We start from the raw sequence: 23,069 nt of genomic DNA, 5'->3' as shown, positions 1-23,069 counted from the left end.
CTGCAGAGTAAAGAGTCCATCAGTATTAACTCATCCATTCAGACACATTCACACACTGATGGTAGAGGCTGCTGCAGAGTAAAGAGTCCATCAGTATTAACTCATCCATTCACACACTGATGGTAGAGGCTGCTGCAGAGTAAAGAGTCCATCAGTATTAACTCATCCATTCACACACTGATGGTAGAGGCTGCTGCAGAGTAAAGAGTCCATCAGTATTAACTCATCCATTCACACACTGATGGTAGAGGCTGCTGCAGAGTAAAGAGTCCATCAGTATTAACTCATCCATTCACACGGCCTGGAGGTTGCATTAGTGGAGGGTGGTGATGTTGTTCTGGTGGCGGTGACACAAAGGGTCATGGGGAAGGTTAAGTTATGGGCAACAGGACAAAACGAGGAGCAGGTTCTGGACTGAGCTCGTCTGATCACGGCCCGAGGGTCTCGTGTTCAGCTGACTGGATGTACAGAAAGGAGACGAGTCTGTCTGCAGACACTTGTGAGGGATACTCCGCTCTGGAAGAACTCACCAGGCCCCAGAGGACAGCCGCTGATCCAAAGGCCAGACCCACTCGGAACCAGTTCGGGTTTGCAGGGTCGGGCTTGGAGCTCGTGAACGCAGACCTGGATCCAACTGTCCAATCAGAAAACAGAAAAATAATTCAAAGAGTCATGAAGAGACCATCAACATGCTGATTCTCTCTTTGGTTGCCATGGCAACACTGATAGACATCCTCTCCTGCACACCTGTCTGACTGTACATTTTCAAACACGTCGTGTTGTAAAGTATGTGTTTGCTTTTTTGTTGTAAAAACCCCCTCAAATCAATAAAGGATTAATTCATTAGAAAGACAACGGCAAGTTTTTCTCCCACGACTTCCGGCGTGAACATGATGACCCCTTTAATCAGCCACAGAAGAAGAAATAAACGCTTTCAGCTATGCTATGCTAAAATAAGCTAAGCTAAGGTCAGAGCGTTAAATAAACGTTAACAACACTCTTATTAAACACAAATATTCCCCTTCATGTCATGAACGCGTGGTCATGATGCCTCCTTCGTACCTTTGCTGACTTGAACAGCTCGGTGAAATATCCGGTTAAAAGTCATTTTAGCTAAAGAGAGCAGTGATGTCCGAGCCTGACACTCCGCGATCGATTAAATAGTCTAGGAGAGCAGAGTGGAGGATCCCAGAATCATCGATACGTCGCTTCAACGAGTGATGTGTTCAGGGACTCCTCATAAAAGAAGAGTATTAGAAGAATTAAACTCACTTACACTGTGGAGAAATTATGAATTTAGTGAATATTTGGGGAGACATTTAGTGAAACAGAAGATGGATCATGTAAAATGTAAATGAATTTAAAGGCTGACCTGTTCAGTCAGTTTAAGGACAGAGAGATCTTAATGCACAGAGAACATTAGACAGAGGTTTAGGAACTTTGTTTTCAGAAGTCCTGTTCTTAAATATAAAATCTGAACTTTTGTTTTAATACTGAAGTAAAAAAAAAAAAAAAAAAAGCAGACCCTGGACTCCATGTGCGATTAAAATCACTTTAATTATATATAATCACATTTAACCCTTCATCACCTGGCTCCCCACACCTGTCTAAGCTCGTACGAGTGATGAGATGGAGTGTTTATGTTCATAATTATTATTTATTTGTTCCTTTTTTCATCTGGCCTGGTACTTGTTGGTGTCATTACCCAAAGAGACCACACGAGGGCGCCGGTGCACTCCTGATTGGTTTGGCTCCCTCTGATGTAAAACATGGTCTGAGTCCAAGAGAGACCCATGAAATAAAAGGTCTAACAATTCTTTAAACATTTTAAAATTCAACGAGAGACTTGACAGAATCTAGAAATAAGGTTTATATGAACAAACTAATTTTAATAATAATTTTAATGCAAGGTCAAATGCTGTATTCAAGTGCTCCTCGGAAAGTTAATTTTCCGTGATGGGTAAAACGATGAAAGACTTTTTTCTTTAAGTGTTTACATTATAAACACGGACTCACACTTTATGTTTTCTATTAAAACATGTCTTTATTTACATTAATTTAAGATAGCCATTTACTATTATTATTGAACTTAAACATTATTAATCAGTCACAATCAGATATTTCACACTGTGCCAAGAAACTTTCTACTCAGTTTCCTTTCAGATAAATCATAATATATTATTATTGGGATAACATAAGATAATTAATTTAAGAGACAGACTTGTTTATTTGATAGAATCTTTATTCGGTCCATGGGCCGGACCAGGGACCAAATCCCCCTCTTTCTGTATTCCTTCCCTTCCCTTTCTTTCTTTCTTCCTTCGTTCCATTGTTTAGTCTCAAAATAAATCTATTTATTTGTATTTATATAAGTTTATTTCATTCATCGTCCAAACAAAAAAATAAATAGAACAAGGATCTAAAGAACAGTAATCTTAGTTATTGTACCCTTTTCAGAATGAGTAGAAGTGTTTTTTTGTTTGTTTTTATTGAGGAAGATCTTTAAATACGCTAAAAACTGAACGAACTAGCTGGAGGTTTATATTTCCGACTTTTCCGACAGCCAGTGAACGCACCGTCAGCGAGCAGCCTGACCCGGAGGAGAAGCGCGTCGGCCATTTTCCTCGGAAGGGGGCCTCGGCTTCAGCACGTGAGCGAGAGAGGAGCCCTGAGAGACCGAACCAGTCCAGGATCCCAGACCCGGAGCGGACATCATTCATGTGTGGACCGGCAGAGACATAGAAAGCCAGCACGATGCCCACAATCATTTTACCGCCGAAGGAGAACGCGCTCTTCAAGAGGATCCTGGTAGGGCTTGCAAGCACTTTAGCACGCGGCTAATGCTAGTCCGCCAGGTAGCCGTCAGTGGTAGCAGTCAGAGCAGGTAGCTAACAGGTAACCCACAGACCCAGGTACAGCTCTTTCATTTACGCCGAGGAGTCTTTCTCAGACGGAACAGTTGCCTGGCAACCAATAACGCGGTGTCCTATCTGAGCTGTGGCCTTGTAACCATAGCAACATGTCCATCAAAGTGCACCAATGACAAAGCTGCTCGACACCTGACAGCCACACACACAAGCACACACACACGCACCTGTCCCGTGTTCATAAAGTTGATCAACAGGTGTGATTAAAGTTCACGCGAGGTAACTCTTAGAGCTCGCGCGTTTTAAAACTATGTCATGAATTACTTAACGGTCAAACTTACAGAAACTACACCTGCGTCATCAGACAGGTGTGCTTGTGCACACCGGAACATGTGGCTCTTAACATTTGTTTAAACTTTGAATAATTCAGGTTAGCACTAAACCGGAAGGTCGAGGGTTCGATCCCGCAGCCTGTACCACCAGTGTGTGAATGAGCTCTGATTTGTCAGAAGATGAGAAAAGAGATGCACGAACTCAAATGAAATTCAGAATAAGTCAAACCGCAGTTGAGTCCGAGAGGTTGGGGGTTCGATTCCCAGCTTCTGCATTCACATGTCCAAAGTGTCCTGGGTCAAGACTCTCAGCTTGAAGTTGCTCCCGCTGCTTTGTCGGCGGTCTGTGAATGTGTATGAATGAATGCGACGGCCGACCACGCTGCCATTTTTGTGCTTCGACCTGTCAAGTTGAAAATCTTTCATCTTTTCAGAAAGGCGTTGTCTTTGTTATTCCATCCAGGTTGACCTCCTCCGGATCGTGCGCTATAAAACGTCCCGTAAACATGAACGGAGCCGTGTTGGTCACGCAGCGGTCAACAGACATGTTGTCATGGAGACGGGACGCACTGCGCTTTTCTTCTCAGCGAGCAAACGCTTCACGCACACACACACACTTCTAAGTGCACAGTCAGCGCGTTTTCTGCCCAGACAGAACGCCAGATGGACACGGGCATAAAAGAGTTCAGAGTTAGAAGTGCAGAAGCGTGTTTGCTGGATGTGTTTGGGAGCCTTCAGCGAGGGTCGGTCTGATGTCGGCCCTCTCACCTCTCACCTTCACTCTGCTTTGTCTGCTCTCTTTCTCGCAGAGATGTTACGAGCACAAGCAGTACAGAAACGGTCTGAAGTTCTGCAAACAGATCCTGAGCAACCCGAAGTTCGCTGAACATGGAGGTAAGACACACGGAGCCAGCAGGAGGCGCCGCGTCACTGTCAGCCCGAGGCTGGAGAAAAGGCGCCAATAAGTGATTCTTCTGTTTGAAGCGTCCTGACGACGAGGAAGAAAACTTTAGGGTCCAAAGTTCAAAAAGTCTCGAGCTGAGTTTTCACACTTCCCTGAAGCTCGTCACGCTAAACGTCTGTATTTTTACTTCGGCTTCACCCAGATTATTTTCTGCCAGCTTCCTGTTGCCATGGTATCCATGAACGCACAAACAAATATTCAGTTAGAAATTCCCCTTTTTGTGCGGCCGCTCAGGTCGACAGTCAGGTTTGTGTTTGTATCAGCAGCGTTTCCTTTTCTAAATGAATTTAGTTTCAACAAATCCTCCCGTGTTGAAAAGTTCTGAACACGCTTTGAACGACGACAGGAGACGCTTCTGTTTGTCGCGCCGCTCGCTCCTGCAGAAGTCACACTCACAGCATACAGACGGGTCAGGAGGCTGCAGGCTGAGCTGCTCGCACAGATTTAAGGCGTCAGAGGTGTGAAAGTGGCGGGCGGTGTGACGCGCAGCGTGATGGACGTCTCGTGTTTGCGTTCCAGAGACGCTGGCCATGAAGGGGTTAACCCTCAACTGCCTGGGCAAGAAGGAGGACGCCTACGAGCTGGTGAGACGAGGCCTCCGCAACGACCTCAAGAGCCACGTCTGTATCCTTCAACCAGCCGTGGCGTTCTCGCCCCCCGCTGTGTGTCTGCAGCCCTCTTTAAGTAATGTCAGCAATCCTGCGTTTGATTGGATATATGCTGCTAGCTCCGCCCCCTTTCATGTGAGCGCACTAATAGAAACAAAGCAGCTTGGTGGGACCCTTCAGTCTGGGGTCCGTTGTTAGATGTAGTGAAGCCGGATTATCTAAGGACCCCCTTGGTGGATCTGTTGGACCGTCTTGGGCGTGAAGGCGTCCGGTCCCAGTTTGTTTCCTCAGCGTGTTCTCTCAGGCTGGCACGTCTACGGCCTGCTGCAGCGCTCCGACAAAAAGTACGACGAGGCCATCAAGTGTTACCGCAACGCCCTCAAGTGGGACAAGGACAACCTGCAGATCCTGCGGGACCTGTCCCTGCTGCAGATCCAGATGAGAGACCTGGAGGGGTACAGGGTGAGGGCTCTTCAGTCAGTCCATCCACCAGCTGCAGCTTCAAGCAGCTCATCACAAGGGAATTTAAATGGTTAACGTCCCTCTTGTCCCCGTCCTCCAGGAGACGCGGTACCAGCTGCTGCAGCTGCGTCCGGCCCAGCGAGCCTCGTGGATCGGGTACGCCGTCGCCTACCACCTGCTGCAGGACTTTGAGATGGCCGCCAAGATTGTCGAGGAGTTCCGCAAGACGCAACAAGTAGGTGAAAAGATATGAAGGGCCGTCAGGGAACGCCAGAGGGCGGGGTCTCTGCAGACACAGAATACAAACATGCTGCAAAGGGTCTGCACGCAACTTTCATAACACTGCAGCGCCGCCGCATGGCCGTCAGAAGAACTGCACCAGTGACCTGAGAGCAAAACATTGATCCCTCTCTCTCTCCTGTGTGTGTGTGTGTGTGTGTGTGTGTGTGTGTGTGTGTGTGTGTGTGTGTGTGTGTGTGTGTGTGTGTGTGTGTGTGTGTGTGTGTGTGTGTGTGTGTGTGTGTGTGTGTGTGTGTGTGTGTAGACGTCTCCAGACAAGGTGGACTACGAGTACAGTGAACTGCTGCTGTATCAGAACCAGGTCCTGAGGGAGGCCGGTCTGCACAGGGAGGCCCTCGATCACCTCAACGACTACGAGAAACAGATCTGTGACAAGCTGGCCGTGGAGGAGACCCGAGGTGGGTCGATGACAGGCTGAAGGGAAAGATGGCCGACGTTAAAAAACAATCAACGCAGCCATGTGACCACTTGTAATAACAGTCTGTAGTTTCACCTTTGACTGAAGAGCGACGATGACTCCAAATAATCTTAACTGTGTGTGTGTGTGTGTGTGTGTGTGTGTGTGTGTGTAGGAGAGCTGCTTCTGAACCTGGACAGACCTGAGGAGGCCTGTGAGGTCTACAGGAAGCTCCAGGAGAGGAACCCTGAGAACTGGGCCTACTACCAGGGCCTGGAGAAGGCCTTAAAGCCAGGTGAGCACCGTCCTCAGGAACACACCTCTCACCGTCACCTTCTGGTGAACAATCCCAGAGGAGGGACGGGCCTGCTGACGGGGAGACGCGATCAGAGCGCACAGCTCGTCCTCCGACACTGATATTTCCAGGTGACCTGTGTCGGGACGAGGCGCCTCCTTTTAACGGCTCCACATTTCAGTCTTCATGCACCGAGGGTCAGAGAGCGCCGCCCTGCTGGATCAGAATGGGAGCTTCATCAGACAGCCACAGGAAGTGGCATCGACACAGACACGGGTGCTGCTGGGATGCAAACGCTCCGTCGTGCTCTGCTGCTCGGTGGGAGGAGTCTTCAGGATGTGTCATGGCGGTGTAAACGTGCAGCTTTTAACCCGAGCAGAGCGCCCCCTGTTGGAACGACTTTCCTCCATACTCTGCAGAAACTGGCGAGTTCTTGCGGACACGCCGTTCCTCTTGAGACAGACGGCGTGGCTGCAGGGGAACGCTCTGTGTTTCTCACCTCACGTGGACGCCGCCCACGTGAGCTCGCCGCGTGTGGCCATCCCTTCACGTTTGTGGTGTGAGCCTGCTGGTCAGCGGTCAGGGCAGGGCGGGCTGTGAACCGGTCACATGACGACCTATTGGAGCAGAGAAGAGGACAGATTCCTTTGATCTTTCCAACATTTAGGGACAGCTCGTTGTCAAGGCAACCAACAGAGGGGAGGAATCGAATGTTTGCTCCTAACTTCCTGTCTCTCTCTCTCTCTGTCTGTCTCTCTCTCTCTCTCTCTCTCTCTCTCTCTCTCTCTCTCTCTCTCTCTCTCTCTCTCTCTCTCTCTCTCTCTCTCTCTCTCTCTCTCTCTCTCTCTCTCTCTCTCTCTCTCTCTCTCTCTCTCTCTCTCTCTCTCGTCCAGGGAGCGTAGAGGAGCGTCAGAAGATTTACGAGGACTCCTGGCTGAAGTTTCCTAAAGGCCTGGTTCCCCGGAGGCTGCCTCTGAATTTCCTCACAGGTAAACGCCGCCCGGCCCGCCGCTGTGACTCACGGCGTGTTTGTGTGAGTGCGGCGTGTACATGAACAGAATGAACCTTTCCCGTGTGTGTCGCTGGCAGGGGAGACGTTTCGTGCATGTCTGGACAGCTACCTGAGGATGAACTTCAGTAAAGGCTGCCCGCCCGTCTTCACCACCCTCAAGTCGCTCTACACTAACAAAGAGAAGGTAAGGCAGGCGCTCACTTCCTGTCACTCTGCACGCCAGCACTGACACTGACCCGCGTCTCTGTTCATCTCCACACGCAGGTCACCATCATTGAAGAATTAGTCGTGGGCTTTGAAAGGTGTCTAAAAAGCTGCCGAATGTTCAGTGAAAACGGTGAGTGTTGATATAAAGCTGCCTTCCTTTTTCTTTGGCTTCAAAATCACGTGTTGGATCACGTCCCGCTTTGTGCAGACGACGGGAAGGAGGAGCCTCCCACCACCCTGCTGTGGGTGCAGTACTTCCTGGCGCAGCACTTCGACTTCATCGACAAGCACGGCCTGGCGCTGGAGTACATCAACGCGGCCATCGAGAGCACGCCGACGCTCATCGAGCTCTTCCTCATCAAGGCCAAGATCTACAAGGTTTGTGTGCGCTCTGCAGGAAGGGCTCAGTCACATCACGCCGAGCGTCACTGATTGGTTGAACAGTCGTCGTCTTCTCTCCGTGTGGCAGCATGCAGGTAACATAAAGGAGGCGGCGCGGTGGATGGACGAGGCTCAGGCTCTGGACACGGCCGACCGCTTCATCAACTCAAAGTGTGCCAAGTACATGCTGAAGGCCGGCCTCGTCAAGGAGGCCGAGGAGATGTGCTCCAAGTTCACCCGGGTAAGAACGCCACACACTCTACCTGCAGTAAACTCCCCCCACCGACCAATCAGATCTCTGAGCCGATCACGAGAGCGGAGGAGGAAGTGATATCGACAAACACTTGAAGGAAGAACGAGCGGCGTTTCCATCCAGTCGACTTTGATGTTTTGTATTCAACGTGCTATCGCTCGTGCAGCCGTGGGGTTTCAGTCCGGATTCGTGTTTCTGTCCTGCGTGGGCGTGGTCTGCTAGCTCCGCCCCTCTTACGTACACGTGCATACATAAACTCTGGGTTTACTTCTCGAGCTTTGGTCCAAATATGTCATGAATCCAGCAGCAGAGGAGGTTTGTGAGCCTGTAGAAACCAGCTCTCTCTGAACGCTGCGTTTTGGTGTGTGTGTCTCTTTAAATGCAATAAGCCCCGCCCCTCTCTTCCACGGGTTGCAATGGTGATTTCAGCTGTGAGCTTCCACGGCAACTTGTCAGCATGAAAAAATGGCTGCTGGAGACGACAGGAGGGGAGGATTTATTTATTTATTTTTTCACCAGAATCCCACTGTGACATCACAAAGAGAGCACGTTAGAAACGGAGCGTTTCTCTCTGTGTTGTCAGACTTCTGCAGAAGCAAACAAACGACTGGATGGATTGATTTCTGGGGGCCGGGTTAACCGTGTGCACACATTCACGCTGTCACTGTGTGTGTGTGTGTGTGTTTTCAGGAGGGCACGTCGGCTGTGGAGAACCTGAACGAGATGCAGTGCATGTGGTTCCAGACGGAGTGTGCGCTCGCCTACAAAGACATGAACAAGCTGGGAGAAGCCCTGAAGAAGTGCCACGAGATCGAGAGGGTGAGCTTCTAGCGCTTCCAAATCTTCTGACTTCTAAACGCTGGCTCATCCCCTCCTCCTCCTCCTCCTCCTCTTCCTCCTCCTCCTCTTCCTCCTCTGCAGCATTTTGTGGAGATCACAGACGACCAGTTCGACTTCCACACGTACTGCATGAGGAAGATGACGTTGCGCTCCTACGTGGATCTGCTGAAGCTGGAGGACGTCCTGCGGCAGCATCCCTTCTACTTCAAAGCTGCTCGCACGGCCATCCAGATCTACCTGGAGCTGCACGACAAGCCTCTGGCAGACGACAGCGAGGAGAGCAAGGCCGACGCCGGTGAGTCCAGCAGAGGGCGCTCTGACTCCACCGTTCACTTTCACAGCTGAGCCCTGGAGCTAACCGTCCTTACCTTTTTTTTACCCCTCCGTAGAAAATCTGACAGACAAAGAGCTGAAGAAACTGCGCAACAAACAGCGGCGAGCCCAGAAGAAGGCGCAGCTGGAGGAGGAGAAGAAGAATGCAGAGAAGGAGAAACAGCTGAAGAACCAGAAGAAGAAGAAGGAGGACGACGACGAGGAGATAGGCGGGCCGAAGGAGGAGCTAATACCAGACAAGCTGTCCAAGGTGTGCTCGTTATGCCTGCACCTGCAGACGTTTCCTCTCCGCCTGAGCCCGACTCACCGTTCTTGTTCTTTCCCAGCCGGAGAACCCTCTGGAGGAGGCCGTGAAGTTCCTGATCCCCCTGAAGAACCTGGTGCGCAACCAGATCGAGACCCACCTGCTGGCCTTCGAGATCTACTTCAGGAAAGGTTAAGACTGATTCTCGCACGCCTCACACACACACACACACACTTGACAAATCACAAGGCTCAACTCTTACACCTGCGTCCCTGCAGAGAAGTACCTCCTGATGCTGCAGTCCATAAAGAGAGCCGTCGCCATCGAGCCGTCCCACCCGTGGCTGCACCAGTGTCTGGTGCGCTTCTTCAAAGGAGGTGAGTGTGAGAAGGTCTGTCAGCGTGTGGATGTGGACTCGCCGTGTGTCAGTGAGCACGCTCCATGATCACATAAAGACATGCTCAGCCTCGTGCGTCGGTCCTCATGCCGACTCTGCCCGTGCTTCAAACCCCTCGACCTCATGTGCTTCATGAGTCTTTTAGGTTTGGGGACCTGGTCCAGTCTTTTGCATGTCTAGTTGAATTGTGTCTCCCACTCCTCCTGAAACTGTCTGTGCTCATGTTACCTGTAATTCACCTTGTTGTCACCAGCCTGAGCTCTGGCAGCCCGCAAACAATATTAAACGCCCAGATGCATTAAGTGTTGGTGTGTGTGTGTGTGTGTGTGTGCGTGTGTGTGTTCACAGTGAGTGACAGCGCTGACTTGGCCGAGGCGGTCCGGACCGTTTTGAAGCAGGAGATCTCCAGACTGTTTGGAGAGAGCAGCCCGGAGAGCTTCAACAAGAACTACCTGAGCCAACACTCCAACTCCATCCCACACCGACTGGCTGGTACGCTACACACACACACACACACACCTATACACACACACACACACACACACACACACACACACACACCTATACACACACACACACACACACACACACACACACACACCTATACACACACACACACACACACACACACACGCCTATACACACACACACCTATACACACACACACACCTATACACACACACACACACACACACACACCTATACACACACACACACACACACACCTATACACACACACACACACCTATACACACACACACACACACACACCTATACACACACACACACACACACCTATACACACACACACACACACACACACACCTACGCACACACACACACACACACACACACACACATACACACACACACACACACACACATACACACACACACACACACCTCCACACACACACACACAGGATGTATCTTCACTTTAGGTGGCGTGCAGACGGTCTGTAGAGACGGTAGAGGTGGCGTGCAGACAGTCTGTAGAGGTGGCGTGCAGACAGTCTGTAGAGACGGTAGAGGTGGCGTGCAGACAGTCTGTAGAGGTGGCGTGCAGACAGTCTGTAGAGGTGGCGTGCAGACAGTCTGTAGAGGTGGCGTGCAGACAGTCTGTAGAGGTGGCGTGCAGACAGTCTGTAGAGACGGTAGAGGTGGCGTGCAGACAGTCTGTAGAGGTGGCGTGCAGACAGTCTGTAGAGACGGTAGAGGTGGCGTGCAGACAGTCTGTAGAGGTGGCGTGCAGACAGTCTGTAGAGGTGGCGTGCAGACAGTCTGTAGAGGTGGCGTGCAGACAGTCTGTAGAGGTGGCGTGCAGACAGTCTGTAGAGGTGGCGTGCAGACAGTCTGTAGAGGTGGCGTGCAGACGGTCTGTAGAGGTGGCGTGCAGACAGTCTGTAGAGACGGTAGAGGTGGCGTGCAGACAGTCTGTAGAGGTGGCGTGCAGACAGTCTGTAGAGGTGGCGTGCAGACAGTCTGTAGAGGTGGCGTGCAGACAGTCTGTAGAGGTGGCGTGCAGACAGTCCGTAGAGGTGGCGTGCAGACAGTCCGTAGAGGTGGCGTGCAGACAGTCTGTAGAGGTGGCGTGCAGACAGTCTGTAGAGGTGGCGTGCAGACAGTCCGTAGAGGTGGCGTGCAGACAGTCCGTAGCAGTGTTTTCATGAGGAGCGTGACGTGGTCATTGTGCTCTCGTCTCTGCAGCTGCTAAGATGATGGTCTACCTGCAGCCTTCCTCGGATACCATGGCCTGTGAGATCGCCACGGCGCTGGACGAGTCTCTGTGTGGAAGAAGCCTCCAGGTGAGTGAGTGTGTGTGTGTGTGTGTACGTGTGTGTGTACGTGTGTGTACGTGTGTGTGTGTGTGTGTGTGTGTGTGTGTGTGAGACTGTGAAGCCGTGTTTGTTTGTTTTCACTGATTCAAAACATTTGTGACCGTCTGCTTTTTAAATTCTGTTAGTTGCTAACAAGTGTGTGTGTGTGTGTGTGTGTGTGTGTGTGTGTGTGTGTGTGTGTGTGTGTGTGTGTGTGTGTGTGTGTGTGTGTGGTGTGTGGTGTGTGTGTGTGTGTGTGTGTTGCAGATCTGTACTGAGGTGCTTAAGGTCCTGCGTGACGGTCAGCTGGGCGAGGATCAGCAGAAGGCGGCCGAGGCGTACCGAGCCGCCTGCCACAAGCTCTTCCCTTACAGCCTGTCCTTCATGCCCCCTGGTTACCATGACAACAGTACCACAATCAGTGCCAATGGCGACCTGTCGGCGGGAGAGCACGATGACATGTCAAACGAGATGTGAGCTCTGACGAGAGGAGAAGGAGGCGGGAACCTGCTGCCAGACGCCTTAGTCCGCCAACACACCCAGTCGTCCCCCCCCCCCCTCACACACACACACACACACACACACACACACACACACACACACACACACACACACACACACACACACACACATATTGCACTGGTCTGAATGGACTCAGCGCCACAGGACAAGGAGCTGACATGCAGGAAGACAAACTTTTTAAAAGGATAAAAAAAACAAAAAGCCCCGCAGATGTTCTGTCCTGAAAACAAACGCAGATAAACACGAGGAGGCAAAGAGGATTCTGGGAAAAGCGGACATTGGCCGGTTAGGATGGCTTCTGTAAACACAGTCCAGGTTTTCTAAGACTCCTGTGTTATCTCGAAGGTACATCTGCTTCTCACGTTTTTAAAAGTAATTTATATATTACAAACTGACAAATGGATTAATAAAAACAATGTTTGCTAAACAAAAGCGCGTCGCTCTGTGATGGTGCTGTTTCTACATTAACCGCCTCAGTCCACTTCCTTACAGAGAACCTGGACTCCTGTACGGTAGGTGGGGCCACTTACTGTAAGTTCACCTGCAAACAGCCGAGTGGTGCTTGTATGTCGAACGCTAAAGACATCAGGCGCTACGAAGCGTGACCACGACCCACAAACACTTCTCCGCCACGCACCGGTTGAGAACTGTTCTAGCTTATTCTGCTACGCCGCGCTCCTCTGCACTGCAGCTTCTCGGCTGGGAGCTGTGGAGCGTGCTCAGAACGTCCTCGCCACTGTGAGTCTGCAAACATCCAGAGACTTCCGGAGGCTGAAACCTGTAAAGTCTCTGCCGCTCTTTCTTCAGCTGATGGTGTGGCGTGTAGGATGCTAACGTATACACCGTGTCAGTACAGTGAACCTCTAACCTGGGTCATGTGACGCGGAATAGAACCAACACCTCGATCAAACTATTCTTGGAGCCGTCCTCAAGGTCACGTGGGCTGCAGGCTCTTTGTGTCCTGAAGAGGTGGCGTTGATTTGAGGAATATTCCAGAGCTGATGATCTCATGTGACATCATGTGATGACACGCTCCACCTGTTACACACAAACTAAACAGCTGACTGGTGTTATTGATTCACTTCTGAAGGGTAATGTTGGTTAAGGTACCTGAACCCTTATCTGGCCGACATCCACACTCAGGTTTTTATTTTATTGTCTATTAAAAGTTTCTTTACAAACGTCACGGCATTAAAAAACAAAATGATCGTCTTTTGTTTTTTTCAATAAAACAAAGAAAAGTCGAAGTAAATGCCAAAGAATAAAGACCAAAAAAATACAGTCTCATGAAATATGTAAAAGATGGGAGAAAGGGAGAAATGACCCCAAATAAAGGGAAATCATACAGAACATTATCACAGATTGATTTATCAGTTATGATTTCATAAAATGCTCTGAGCAGAGATTTGGCTGTTTTTTCCTTCAATCAGCTTTAAGGCTCAAGGTGTCTCCTAAGAATTCAAACATGTTGCTGCTGGAGTATCCTGGTTTTTATATTTGTGCATGTAAACATGACATTATGTTCAACCTTCAAACCCATCTGTACTCTTTCAGGTAAGTCATCAGGTCCAGAGAGAACCTTTTATATTAACTCCAGATGTGTTTTTCAGGCAGGCAGAAGCAGGTCACAGATGGAGACATAAACACCACTTAGCTGGTCTGAGTTCTGATTTATTTTTGTGATCTCATTTTCTACTTTCGAGTAGGAAACATTTCCATTTTTACCCGTTTTTGAAGATTTCTATGAAAAACATGATTTATTTTTGTATTGCAGTTCAATGGGCATCATCTTTTACTGTGGTGTCAGTAATAATACACCCAGTGAGAGCGTGTGGCGCACTTCCTTCTCAGACGCTTCACAGTTTGTGTCGGGGAGCGTCGGCCTGCAGAGCCTCCACCTCTTTGAAGTCCTGCGAGCTGAGAAAGGTGTGGTCCTGATTCAAGTAGGAGGTGAGGAATTCTGGGAAATCTCTCTTCAGCACCACCTCCAGGAATATGTCTGCAGCCGTGTTGAGTCTCTGTTTAGCCCTGAAGAGGAGCGACAGAGAGAAAATCAGCTCTTTCATTCACACAGATTTACAAGCGAGGAAGTTGATTCTTTGACTACAGCTCACAATCTGGTTGTGTTACTCCCTTTAGACAATGCAGCGCACAGTAAAAGAAGTCGTACTATGCTGCAGTAACATATAGCCATTGGGTTCTGAGCTGGTCTTATTTTCAATACAATGCATGACTTTTAAAAAGGCCTGTAAGCACGCTAAATAGCGAGCGACGTCAAAGTGGCGAGCCCATTAAAGGGGGAAAATCCACTTTGACTGTGTTTGAACATTTACGTGTGTAACCTGAGTCTACAGACCCACAACATGTGAAATAAATCCATCCAGTCCTTTGTCTGTGCTCTGCAGAAGTCTGACCACACACAGAGAGAAACGCTCCGTTTCTAATGTGCCCTCCTTGTGATGTCACAGTGGGATTCTGGTCAAATAAATCCCCTCCCCTGGTATCTCCACCCTCAGGCTAGAGCTAAACTTTTCAACAGTTCGGCCATTTTTATTCTCTCTGCAGAGGAGTGATGTCTTCAGTGAAAGCTCAGGGGGCGGGGCTTATTGTATTTAAAGAGACACACACCAAAACAGAGCGTTCAGAGAGAGCTGGTTTCTACAGGCTCACAAACCTCCTCTGCTGCTTGTTATATTTGGACCAAAGCTCAGAAACACTGATGTTTCATTCAGACCTCAGAGGGACTGATTGATATGGTTAAGTTATCCCTCATGTCAGTAATGTCCTCTCTTTACGAGGACAGCAGTAACATGATTGACTATCAGCATGAGTGTCTGCACACCTGACAGAGTGACAGAGAGCGCTGAGCTCCATCAGAACCTCCTGGGTCAGGTCAGTAACCAGCCGCCGGCTCACCACCCTGCTGTCGTCCTCCAGCCTCGTCTGATGACGGATCCACTGCCACACCTGACACACACAAACACATTTTAACCCCATTCTTTTAAAGCCCTCCGCTCTTGAAGGTTATCTGGATGGTTACTTCAGATAACCTGCTGCCTGGCAGACTCCAACCTTTGATATAAGTCCTCCTGCACTTTTAGCAGGCTGATCATGAAATGAAGAAAGCTTGAACTGGTTCATTGAAGCTAACTCACTGTTTCCAGGACATAGACTGTTTGAAGCTTCCTTTATGATGCATGTGCTTCTGACATGTGTCCTGTCTTTAATTGCCTGAACGGATGTGCTATTCACTTATAACGCCATTTTGACTTGCCCCTCCCCCAGGTGGGTGACCCTCCCACAGCTAGGTGTTTGTTATGCCCTCTGAGTCTGCCTTCTCACCGTAAACAATAGGACATGGAGCCAGAAAGCAGCGAGTACACCCGAGCCCTTCCAGAGAGGGGGCGTGGTCAGACACAGCTCATTTACATATTTAAAGCTACAGACACAGAAACAGCCTGTTCTGAGCAGGGCTGAAATAGAGGGGTTTATAGACATGATCAGATACAGGATCAGAGTGGATTTACAACAACACACTTCACACACATGATGAAGAGGAGCGAGGACACTGATTTCACCTGAAGAGGAGAAGAATATGTGACCTTTAAACTATGCTTGGTTCACTTGGTGGGTGCTGAAGTCTGAACCCACCTGTGATCTGGAGATCTCTGCAGTTGCTGAATCTTCCACCTGGCCTCTGTAGAAGAAGTGTCCATTACCTAAAAAAAGCCAGAGTCAAGTTATAACAGTTCTGTTGTTCCTGCCGACCTACCTTCAGTCTGAATGTTTCACACACCTGAGAGCCACGCATTAATAAAGAGCACGCCAACTGCAGTGTTATACTTCAGTCCATACAGGGTGACTCCTCCCTGATGACAGGACAGCAAAATAATATTTAACTTTTGAAGATGTAATTTCAGTCATTCCCGCTCTCCGTTGACGTCCCAGCCCGGTGGTGAAACGCTGCAGCTTTGCAGGGAATCTTCAGCAGTTCTGTTTTAAAACGTGTTAAAGACTGACCGAGGGCATGGACAGCAGGTCGTCAGGAGTCACGGTGACATCATGTCGGAGCTGGTCGAGCTGGTTATCCCCTTCAGTGTGAAGCTGGAAGAGCTGAAGGAGATGAAGGAGTCCTCGTTAGCTTCTCTGTTTTTAGAAAAAGCTTTGAAAGGCTCATGATCCGGTGCTTACTCTCTGCATGGGCTCGATCAAGCTCAGGTCGTACACCATGAAACCGTCCACACCCGCTTCCATCTCCAGCAACTTCAGTCTAAGAAGGGAAGATAAGAGGTATCTTTTAAAGGGCAGACTGCGTGCAGACCTAACTGAAATGAACCCGTCGGGTCCACAGAGGATTTTCGTCCCCCTACTGAGCCTTTTCCTTTCGAAGCGCCGTCCCGGTCACCTAGCAACCTCAACAGCTGCCATTTATCCAGCTTACACAACTTATGTGACTTAACTCATTTCAAAGATGATTTAAATTTCAAAACCTCTTTTAAAATTAGCTGTGCCATCGAGTAGAAAAAAATGACATAACTTGGCTGCAATAAATCTTCGGATGTGTCGGGCCACGAAGGAAGCAGCTGATGGATCCTTTCGTGGCGGCTTTGTCGAGAGTCTGTTTTCAAATGCACCTGAAAAGTCCTTACATGTCACTGCACATCTGTGTGAGCATGTGACAAATAAAAATCTTGAATCTTAAATCAGGAAGGCTTCAGCCATTTAAATGGGACAAAACCACGGACTGTATCGGCTGTGGCTCAGTTGGTAGAGTCGTCGTCCCTCAATCGGAAGGTCGAAGGTTCGATCCCCAGCTCCTGCGAGCAACATGTCCGATGTGTCCTTGGGCAAGACTCTTAACCCCAAATTGCTCCCCCTGCTGTGTATGAATGGATAGTTACTGGATGGGCCTATGTCCAGCCCATCAGTGTGATCTGCGGTGTAAGAAGCGCTTTGAGTAGTCGGAAGACTATACAAGCTCAAGTCCATTTACCATTTATCGAAAAAATGGAGGACATGGCAGGTTCACAAAAGTGGAGCCAACACATTTAGAGCTCCTCCCATTGATTGGATACAATACACATCTTTAAGTTCACCTCCTTCATGTTAACAATTGATGAAATAAACAAGGCTCCATATGACAAATTGCACGTTTGATGCCAAGAAGGGAGCTGGCTTGAGGAGCAGCCGTTCCTCTAAACAAAAAATCACACATTTATCTTCCTGATAAGACATCCGGTGGGTTCAGTCCACAGCGAAGCCGATTCTTGTGTCTGTTTGAAGCATAACTCACAGTGGCGGAGGGCATCCCAGCCGGGGATGTTTTCTACCTGGTGACAGAAGCCAATGTTCTCCGGTGGGAGTCGCTGAGCGGGTCCTGAGGCAGCAGCAGAGCAGCCATCCCACCTGTTGCGAGCGCTCCCCTCCGATGACACGTCTGAACCAACAGGTCCATGTAGCTGCGCAGGAAACGCTTCTCCATGTTGACGTATTTACTGCGGTCAGGCAGCAGGAAGTTCTGACGGTGACCTGGAGGCGAAACAGGAAGCTTGACTTCAGTAAGACTACATCTCATGGTACATCAAGTTCTGGACCTCAGCCTGTAACTCCATACATGGGATTAGTTGGGAAATGTTTTAGGCATGTCAAAACCTGCGAAAGGCCAGATGCTGTCTCACCAAACTTGTTGACGAAGGAGGCGGAATAATCCCAGATGCCACAGTTGAGTCCAGCTGAGTGATCACGCAGCTCGTAGAGGATCTCCTCCATCTCAAACGCTGCTAAAACATTTTCGATCAGCACCGTGGCCTTGATGCAGCCAGGAGGCAGGCCCAGCTGGACAAACAATCACACACACACACACACAGACACACACACACACACACACACACACACACACACTTTAGCCCCTTTGACATTCGGGCTTTCACACTTCAATGTGCATCTGTGGCTGCGTTTACATGGACACAAATCATCCGAATAAAAGCCTGATCCGAATATAAACAGGGTTGAACACTGCTTAGATCAGGATCCATGTACACGCTTGATGTGATCCTGTCTGCCTGACTGGGGTCAAATGGTCATGATTACACATCTGCCCGAGTACATTTACAAGTTTCCATCAGAGTCTAATGTTTACAGTCTGCGATCAGAGCAGTAAAGTAAAAAGCTAACCTTACGATACAAGCTAACTACACCGCGGTCGGTTATGCTTCATTGATCTAATCAGCGGTTTTGACAAGCTAGCTAAACCGTAGCTTAATAAGTTGTTTATTAACCTAATATTTACAAAAAGACGAGAGGCTGTAAGGAGGATTAGTGAGAGAGCTCCCGGCGTGATGACGTTTAATGTCTCCATGACAACCACTGTAGTTTCAGTTAGCCACTCGTTAGCAACCGCTGTTTTAAGCACACGTAAAAACGTTAAAATTCACAAGTGGGGGTCTTAGCTAACGTAGTTTATCTTGTCTAACAAAACGTCAACATCTCTTCAGCTTGTGTTAACCACAGACCTTATTTCAGGCGTCTAAACACAAACACATTTAAAATCCCCATTGACTTTGAGAGGTTGGAACCCGTGGAGCTAACATGCTGACTCACTTCCTGGTTTTAGGACTCATTCCTGTGCAGGGCTCTGAAGCTGAGGTCTGGGAGCTGCCAGTGCTGTGCTGGTGAGAGAAACTAGGCCTGCTTGATTTATCAACACTTACACATGTACAGGACAAACTCAGCAGAGATAAGAAACACTGCTCTGACCACAGGGGGCGCCAAAATCAACGCAAACTGTTCCTCACTTGAGCTTTAAATCCAAAGGCAATGCTGATGATGGCTGAAGAAACACTCAGAGAAGTTCACTTAGATCTACAGATTTATATTCTTAATGGAAGAGTTGGATAAAATAGTCACTTCTTTTTTGCAAACCTTCTCTTGTGTCCAGACAAAAATCTTGTTCCACAATCGAGCCTCCATGAAGCTCTCCACCTGGAACAAGATGAGAGAGTTTCTGTAGACTTCATTCATAAGGCACATATCCTCTGAGTGACTGTGTGTTACTTTGGAGAGGTAGAAGAAAGGTCCACTCTTGTTTTCAAACAGCGTCTTTCCACAGTGAAACATGAGGAGTCCGAAGTCAAAGAGGGGACCCGGAGCCTCTTTTCCCTCCACCTGACAAACAGCCAGAGAAAGACAGTCAATGACTTCTTTCATGTGTTGTAAACAGACTTTTTAAAAATGATATCATCTATCATGAATGGTGAATAAAAGGCTGAGACAGTCCGTGATGCTCCTCCTGCGTGTTGATGACGTCAGCACGTCGGAGATGAGAGCGTGTTACAGGCCCCTCCCTCTCTGGTGCAGGTCGGTGCCATGATTGGGTAATTGGTAATCAGGCTGCAGGAGTGCACGTGCAGCGTGGCTGCTGTCAGAGGGAGAGGACTCATTCTGTGTGCTGGAGGCTACGAGACACGAAGCTGCTCGTTGTTTGGTCTTTGTTTTCGAGAACAGGTTTTTTTTTCTCAGTTAATTTTTCTAGTTGTTTTTGTTAGTGGTTTATTATTAAAAGAAAAAATCCTTTTTTTTTTTTTTATTACAATTTCTCCTCCCTGAACAGCTACCTCATCTTAGTGGGGGAGTTGTTGGTGACTTTATGTCCCCACTAGGGTCTCCCAAGGCAAACCGGTCCTAGGAGACGGGTCATACCAAAGGCTGTTCAAAGGTCCCTTATGAAGAACAGGAACCGTGACGTCGCCCGGCATGGCGCAGCCAGGGCCCCACAATGGATCCAAGCCTGGGGTCGGGCCCGTCCTCCTGTGGACCCACCACCCACAGAGGACACCGTAGAGGCCAGTTGTGATGTGGATCAGGCGGCAGGCCACAAGGGGGGGCCTTGGCGACCCGATCCCCGGACACTGGGGGGGAAGGAGCCTGAACTTGTGCGGGGGGTCGAGAGGTACCGGCTTGGGCTCTGGAACCCAGCTCCTCGAGAGGGGCTGGACTCCTCTCTTCTCTGGAGTTGACTGCGGCGGGCTGGCTTGAATGAGAGGGTCTCCCTAAACCTTTGGGTATGGGACATGTCTCTGACTGCTGTCTTTCTTTATGTTAGGAATGCTTATTGACTAATATTTGTACTAGAACTTTTATTTATTCACCTGTTTTTTGTTCACGTCTAAATACAATACTGGATGTCAGTAATTAAAACACTGCTGGTTCACCGAGAAGTTTCAGACCGACTACGTCTCCTCATCATTTCCTCCGAATCCTGGAGAACATTGAAACTCCACAATCCAGCTGGGGGTCGAACATGTTGAAGTCCTGAGAACCTGAGAACCTGAGATTGTATTATTTCCTGTTTTTATCAAATATTACAGGTGTGTTAGCAGTAACTGTTGCTTTAAAGAAGGGGGACTAAAGAAGGACTCTAATGGCTTTACTGGTGCTGGGGTTGATGTTAGATCTTTCATGGGGCCCAGAAATCAGAACACATTCAACAGAGAGAATCAATCTTCTGTCTGAATCTCCATTTCATCAAACTCTTCAGCTGCACGTTCTTAAACAAAGAGTGTAAAGAGCCAAACTACCATCATGTTGTGCTCCACCATGTTCCAGGCGCGGGGGCGGAGCATCAGCACCGGAGCCTGAGATATGTGTGGGACATCTGTAAAGACATGAGAGTGAGAGACTGGTGCAGATGTTTCACCAGTATGAACTGGATGTCGGTACGCACCGGGGAGCTGGTTATGAACGACCTTGAACACGTTATGAACGCCTTTGATCTGATTGAAGTATGTCGGACAGTTTCCATCGTCAAAGTCAACCTGCAAACAAACAAACACGCTGAGCTGGTTTTCATCTTTTAAAGGCGACTTCCAGAGTCAAACCAAAGCACCGCCTTTTCTCTCCATGTTTTTTCTTTCATCCCAAAACGACTTTTAACCCCTTGTTGTCATGAATACGAGAATTTATGATGAAACTACAAAGGTGTCCAATCCCAGGAAAGGAATTCTCAGGGGCGTGTCCTGACCTTTGTGACGAGGTCGGTGAAACGAAGGCACTCACAGTTTTAACCATATCTACTTAATGCCTGCTGCTGAAGTCGATATTCTGGTTTATTTTTGTATGATTGAAACTACACACTGAAAATACCGTGTATCTTCTAAGCGTATTTCTATAAGGCCTTCGACCGAAGACGTGTGTTCAGAGAACTGGCAGACGGTAGAGTGACACACTAAAATGAGAGGACCCTCGCCCCCCCTTGGCCACGCCTCTGGCCACGCCCCCCTGAGAAATACCTGTATGCCCTGTGCTGGAGACAGGAGAGCTTTAATAAAGCGCTGAGTGTCACAGGGAGCCAGATCTCCCACATCCACATGTCTTCTCTGGAGCCTCGGGGGGACGGGCTGCACCCTCCACGCCGCGTCCTTCCTGATGTGGGAGGTTGAATCCAAGAAGTTTGGCAGCTCACCGGAAAGATCCATGTGGGCTTTTCTGGACACTCGTAACTGCAGGACCTGAGCAAAGACGAGTTAGGATTGGTTTTCCTGAATTAAAACAGGTCTTTCACTCTATGAAAAAAACAGGGACGCTCCATGTTTGCTACCTGACACACGTCCTCGTCAAACGTGGAGATCAGCTCATGGAGGAAGAGGAGGGACTCTCTGGTGAAGACGGTCTTAAACTCTTCTTCTAAACCTGAGGGGGGGGGAGACAGCTCCACGCTGAGGGGACCCTGTGGATGAAAACACAACGCCACATAGATGTATAAGATGGAGAGAGCAACAGCAGCTCCCCCTGCTGGCCGACTGCAGTACATGTCATAAACCCCGCCTTCTCAGTTAACAGACAGGACATGAGACAAACTATGAAACCAAAATGCATGTCGGATACATTTTTCTCAAAACTAGTTTATTCTGAATTATTTTCCATTTTTGTGTTTAATTCCTGACCGAGTTCTAAGGGGAGGAGCCGGCCGTCCCGTCCATGTAAACACAGCTCTGACAACAACACAGCCAGCAGGACTCCAGCTTCTCCCTCACTGGAGACAGTCAGGACTCACACACACATTCACACAGGACACACTGCAGGTATGACGTACTGATGTTAGACATGTGGATCATTCTTCATTTAACCTTTAGTTGACATGATGCACGCGTCATCATTCCCGTATTGTACAAGGTGGCATTGAGGTAAAGGGTCCTAAGCCCCGTTCACACATGCACAACATCTTTAAACATTTCCACACACTCAAAGCATCTGAATCTGCTCACCCAGAGACAAGTTCAAAATGCAAGTGTCCCAAACCCACAAACCCTGACAGTGAGTTCACAGCAGTCACTAAGCTTTTCTTTCACGTCATGTTAAACTCTCACTTTTCTTGAGTGCAGGTGACGACACTGCAGCTTATTCAGATATTGTTTGATGGACGTTTGTTCCCTTTTCCAGGTTAATATTTGGACCACTCTCCTTTGACTTGTTAAAGCGTCGGCGTGTTTGCTGCGGCGCTCTGAATCTCTCCGGAGATAAAGAAACTCACGATCAAAGTTCAGCGCTCCGTCCACACCTGGTTTCCCTCCTCAATCACAGTGCACATGTGTTCTTTACAGAATAATAAGGAAAGCAGCTGATACTCACAGACATGTTGATCCTCCCTTCACTCAGCAGAAGTGGACTTTGGTTTTGGACTCACTTCAGTCACTGTTTGAACAGGAAGATGTTTGCCTGTGTGTTGAGTTTAAAGTCCTTTACTGTTCGTCATGTTACATCTTTTAAACACTTAGAACATGTGTTCTTCGTCACGCTACAGATCAGAGACTGCAGGAGAATTTACACAAAAATATTTTATT

The 23,069-nt window shown here is 48.7% G+C and overlaps 2 protein-coding genes across 2 annotated transcripts; one reads left to right on the top strand and one right to left on the bottom strand.

Moving 5' to 3' along the window:
- The first annotated feature begins 2,479 nt into the window (after window positions 1-2,479).
- Window positions 2,480-12,663, top strand: naa15a (N-alpha-acetyltransferase 15, NatA auxiliary subunit a). Its single transcript, XM_079352688.1, has 20 exons — window positions 2,480-2,808; window positions 4,009-4,093; window positions 4,683-4,787; window positions 5,076-5,233; window positions 5,334-5,468; window positions 5,778-5,931; window positions 6,106-6,225; window positions 7,119-7,214; window positions 7,315-7,421; window positions 7,502-7,574; window positions 7,653-7,822; window positions 7,914-8,066; window positions 8,769-8,897; window positions 9,000-9,213; window positions 9,308-9,501; window positions 9,578-9,686; window positions 9,774-9,872; window positions 10,241-10,384; window positions 11,600-11,697; window positions 11,977-12,663. The coding sequence occupies exons 1-20, from the start codon at window positions 2,755-2,757 to the stop codon at window positions 12,184-12,186; spliced, it is 2,607 nt and encodes an 868-aa protein (XP_079208814.1). The 5' UTR covers window positions 2,480-2,754; the 3' UTR covers window positions 12,187-12,663.
- Window positions 12,664-13,889: 1,226 nt separating this feature from the next.
- ugl (ureidoglycolate lyase) lies at window positions 13,890-22,816 on the bottom strand (the record flags this gene model as incomplete). Its single annotated transcript, XM_079352501.1, has 15 exons — window positions 13,890-14,259; window positions 15,074-15,198; window positions 15,883-15,950; window positions 16,028-16,100; window positions 16,252-16,344; window positions 16,423-16,501; window positions 17,562-17,760; window positions 17,910-18,066; window positions 19,153-19,212; window positions 19,285-19,395; window positions 20,808-20,884; window positions 20,954-21,044; window positions 21,519-21,737; window positions 21,827-21,955; window positions 22,787-22,816. 15 exons carry the CDS (start codon window positions 22,814-22,816, stop codon window positions 14,088-14,090), a joined length of 1,683 nt encoding a protein of 560 aa, XP_079208627.1. The 3' UTR covers window positions 13,890-14,087.
- Between the last annotated feature and the right edge of the window lie 253 nt (window positions 22,817-23,069).

The sequence above is a fragment of the Symphodus melops genome (assembly GCF_947650265.1).
Source record: "Symphodus melops genome assembly, chromosome: 9".
NCBI lineage: Eukaryota > Metazoa > Chordata > Actinopteri > Labriformes > Labridae > Symphodus > Symphodus melops.
The sequence above is the reverse complement of the archived record's forward strand: the minus strand, read 5'-3'. Positions and strand labels throughout refer to the sequence as shown.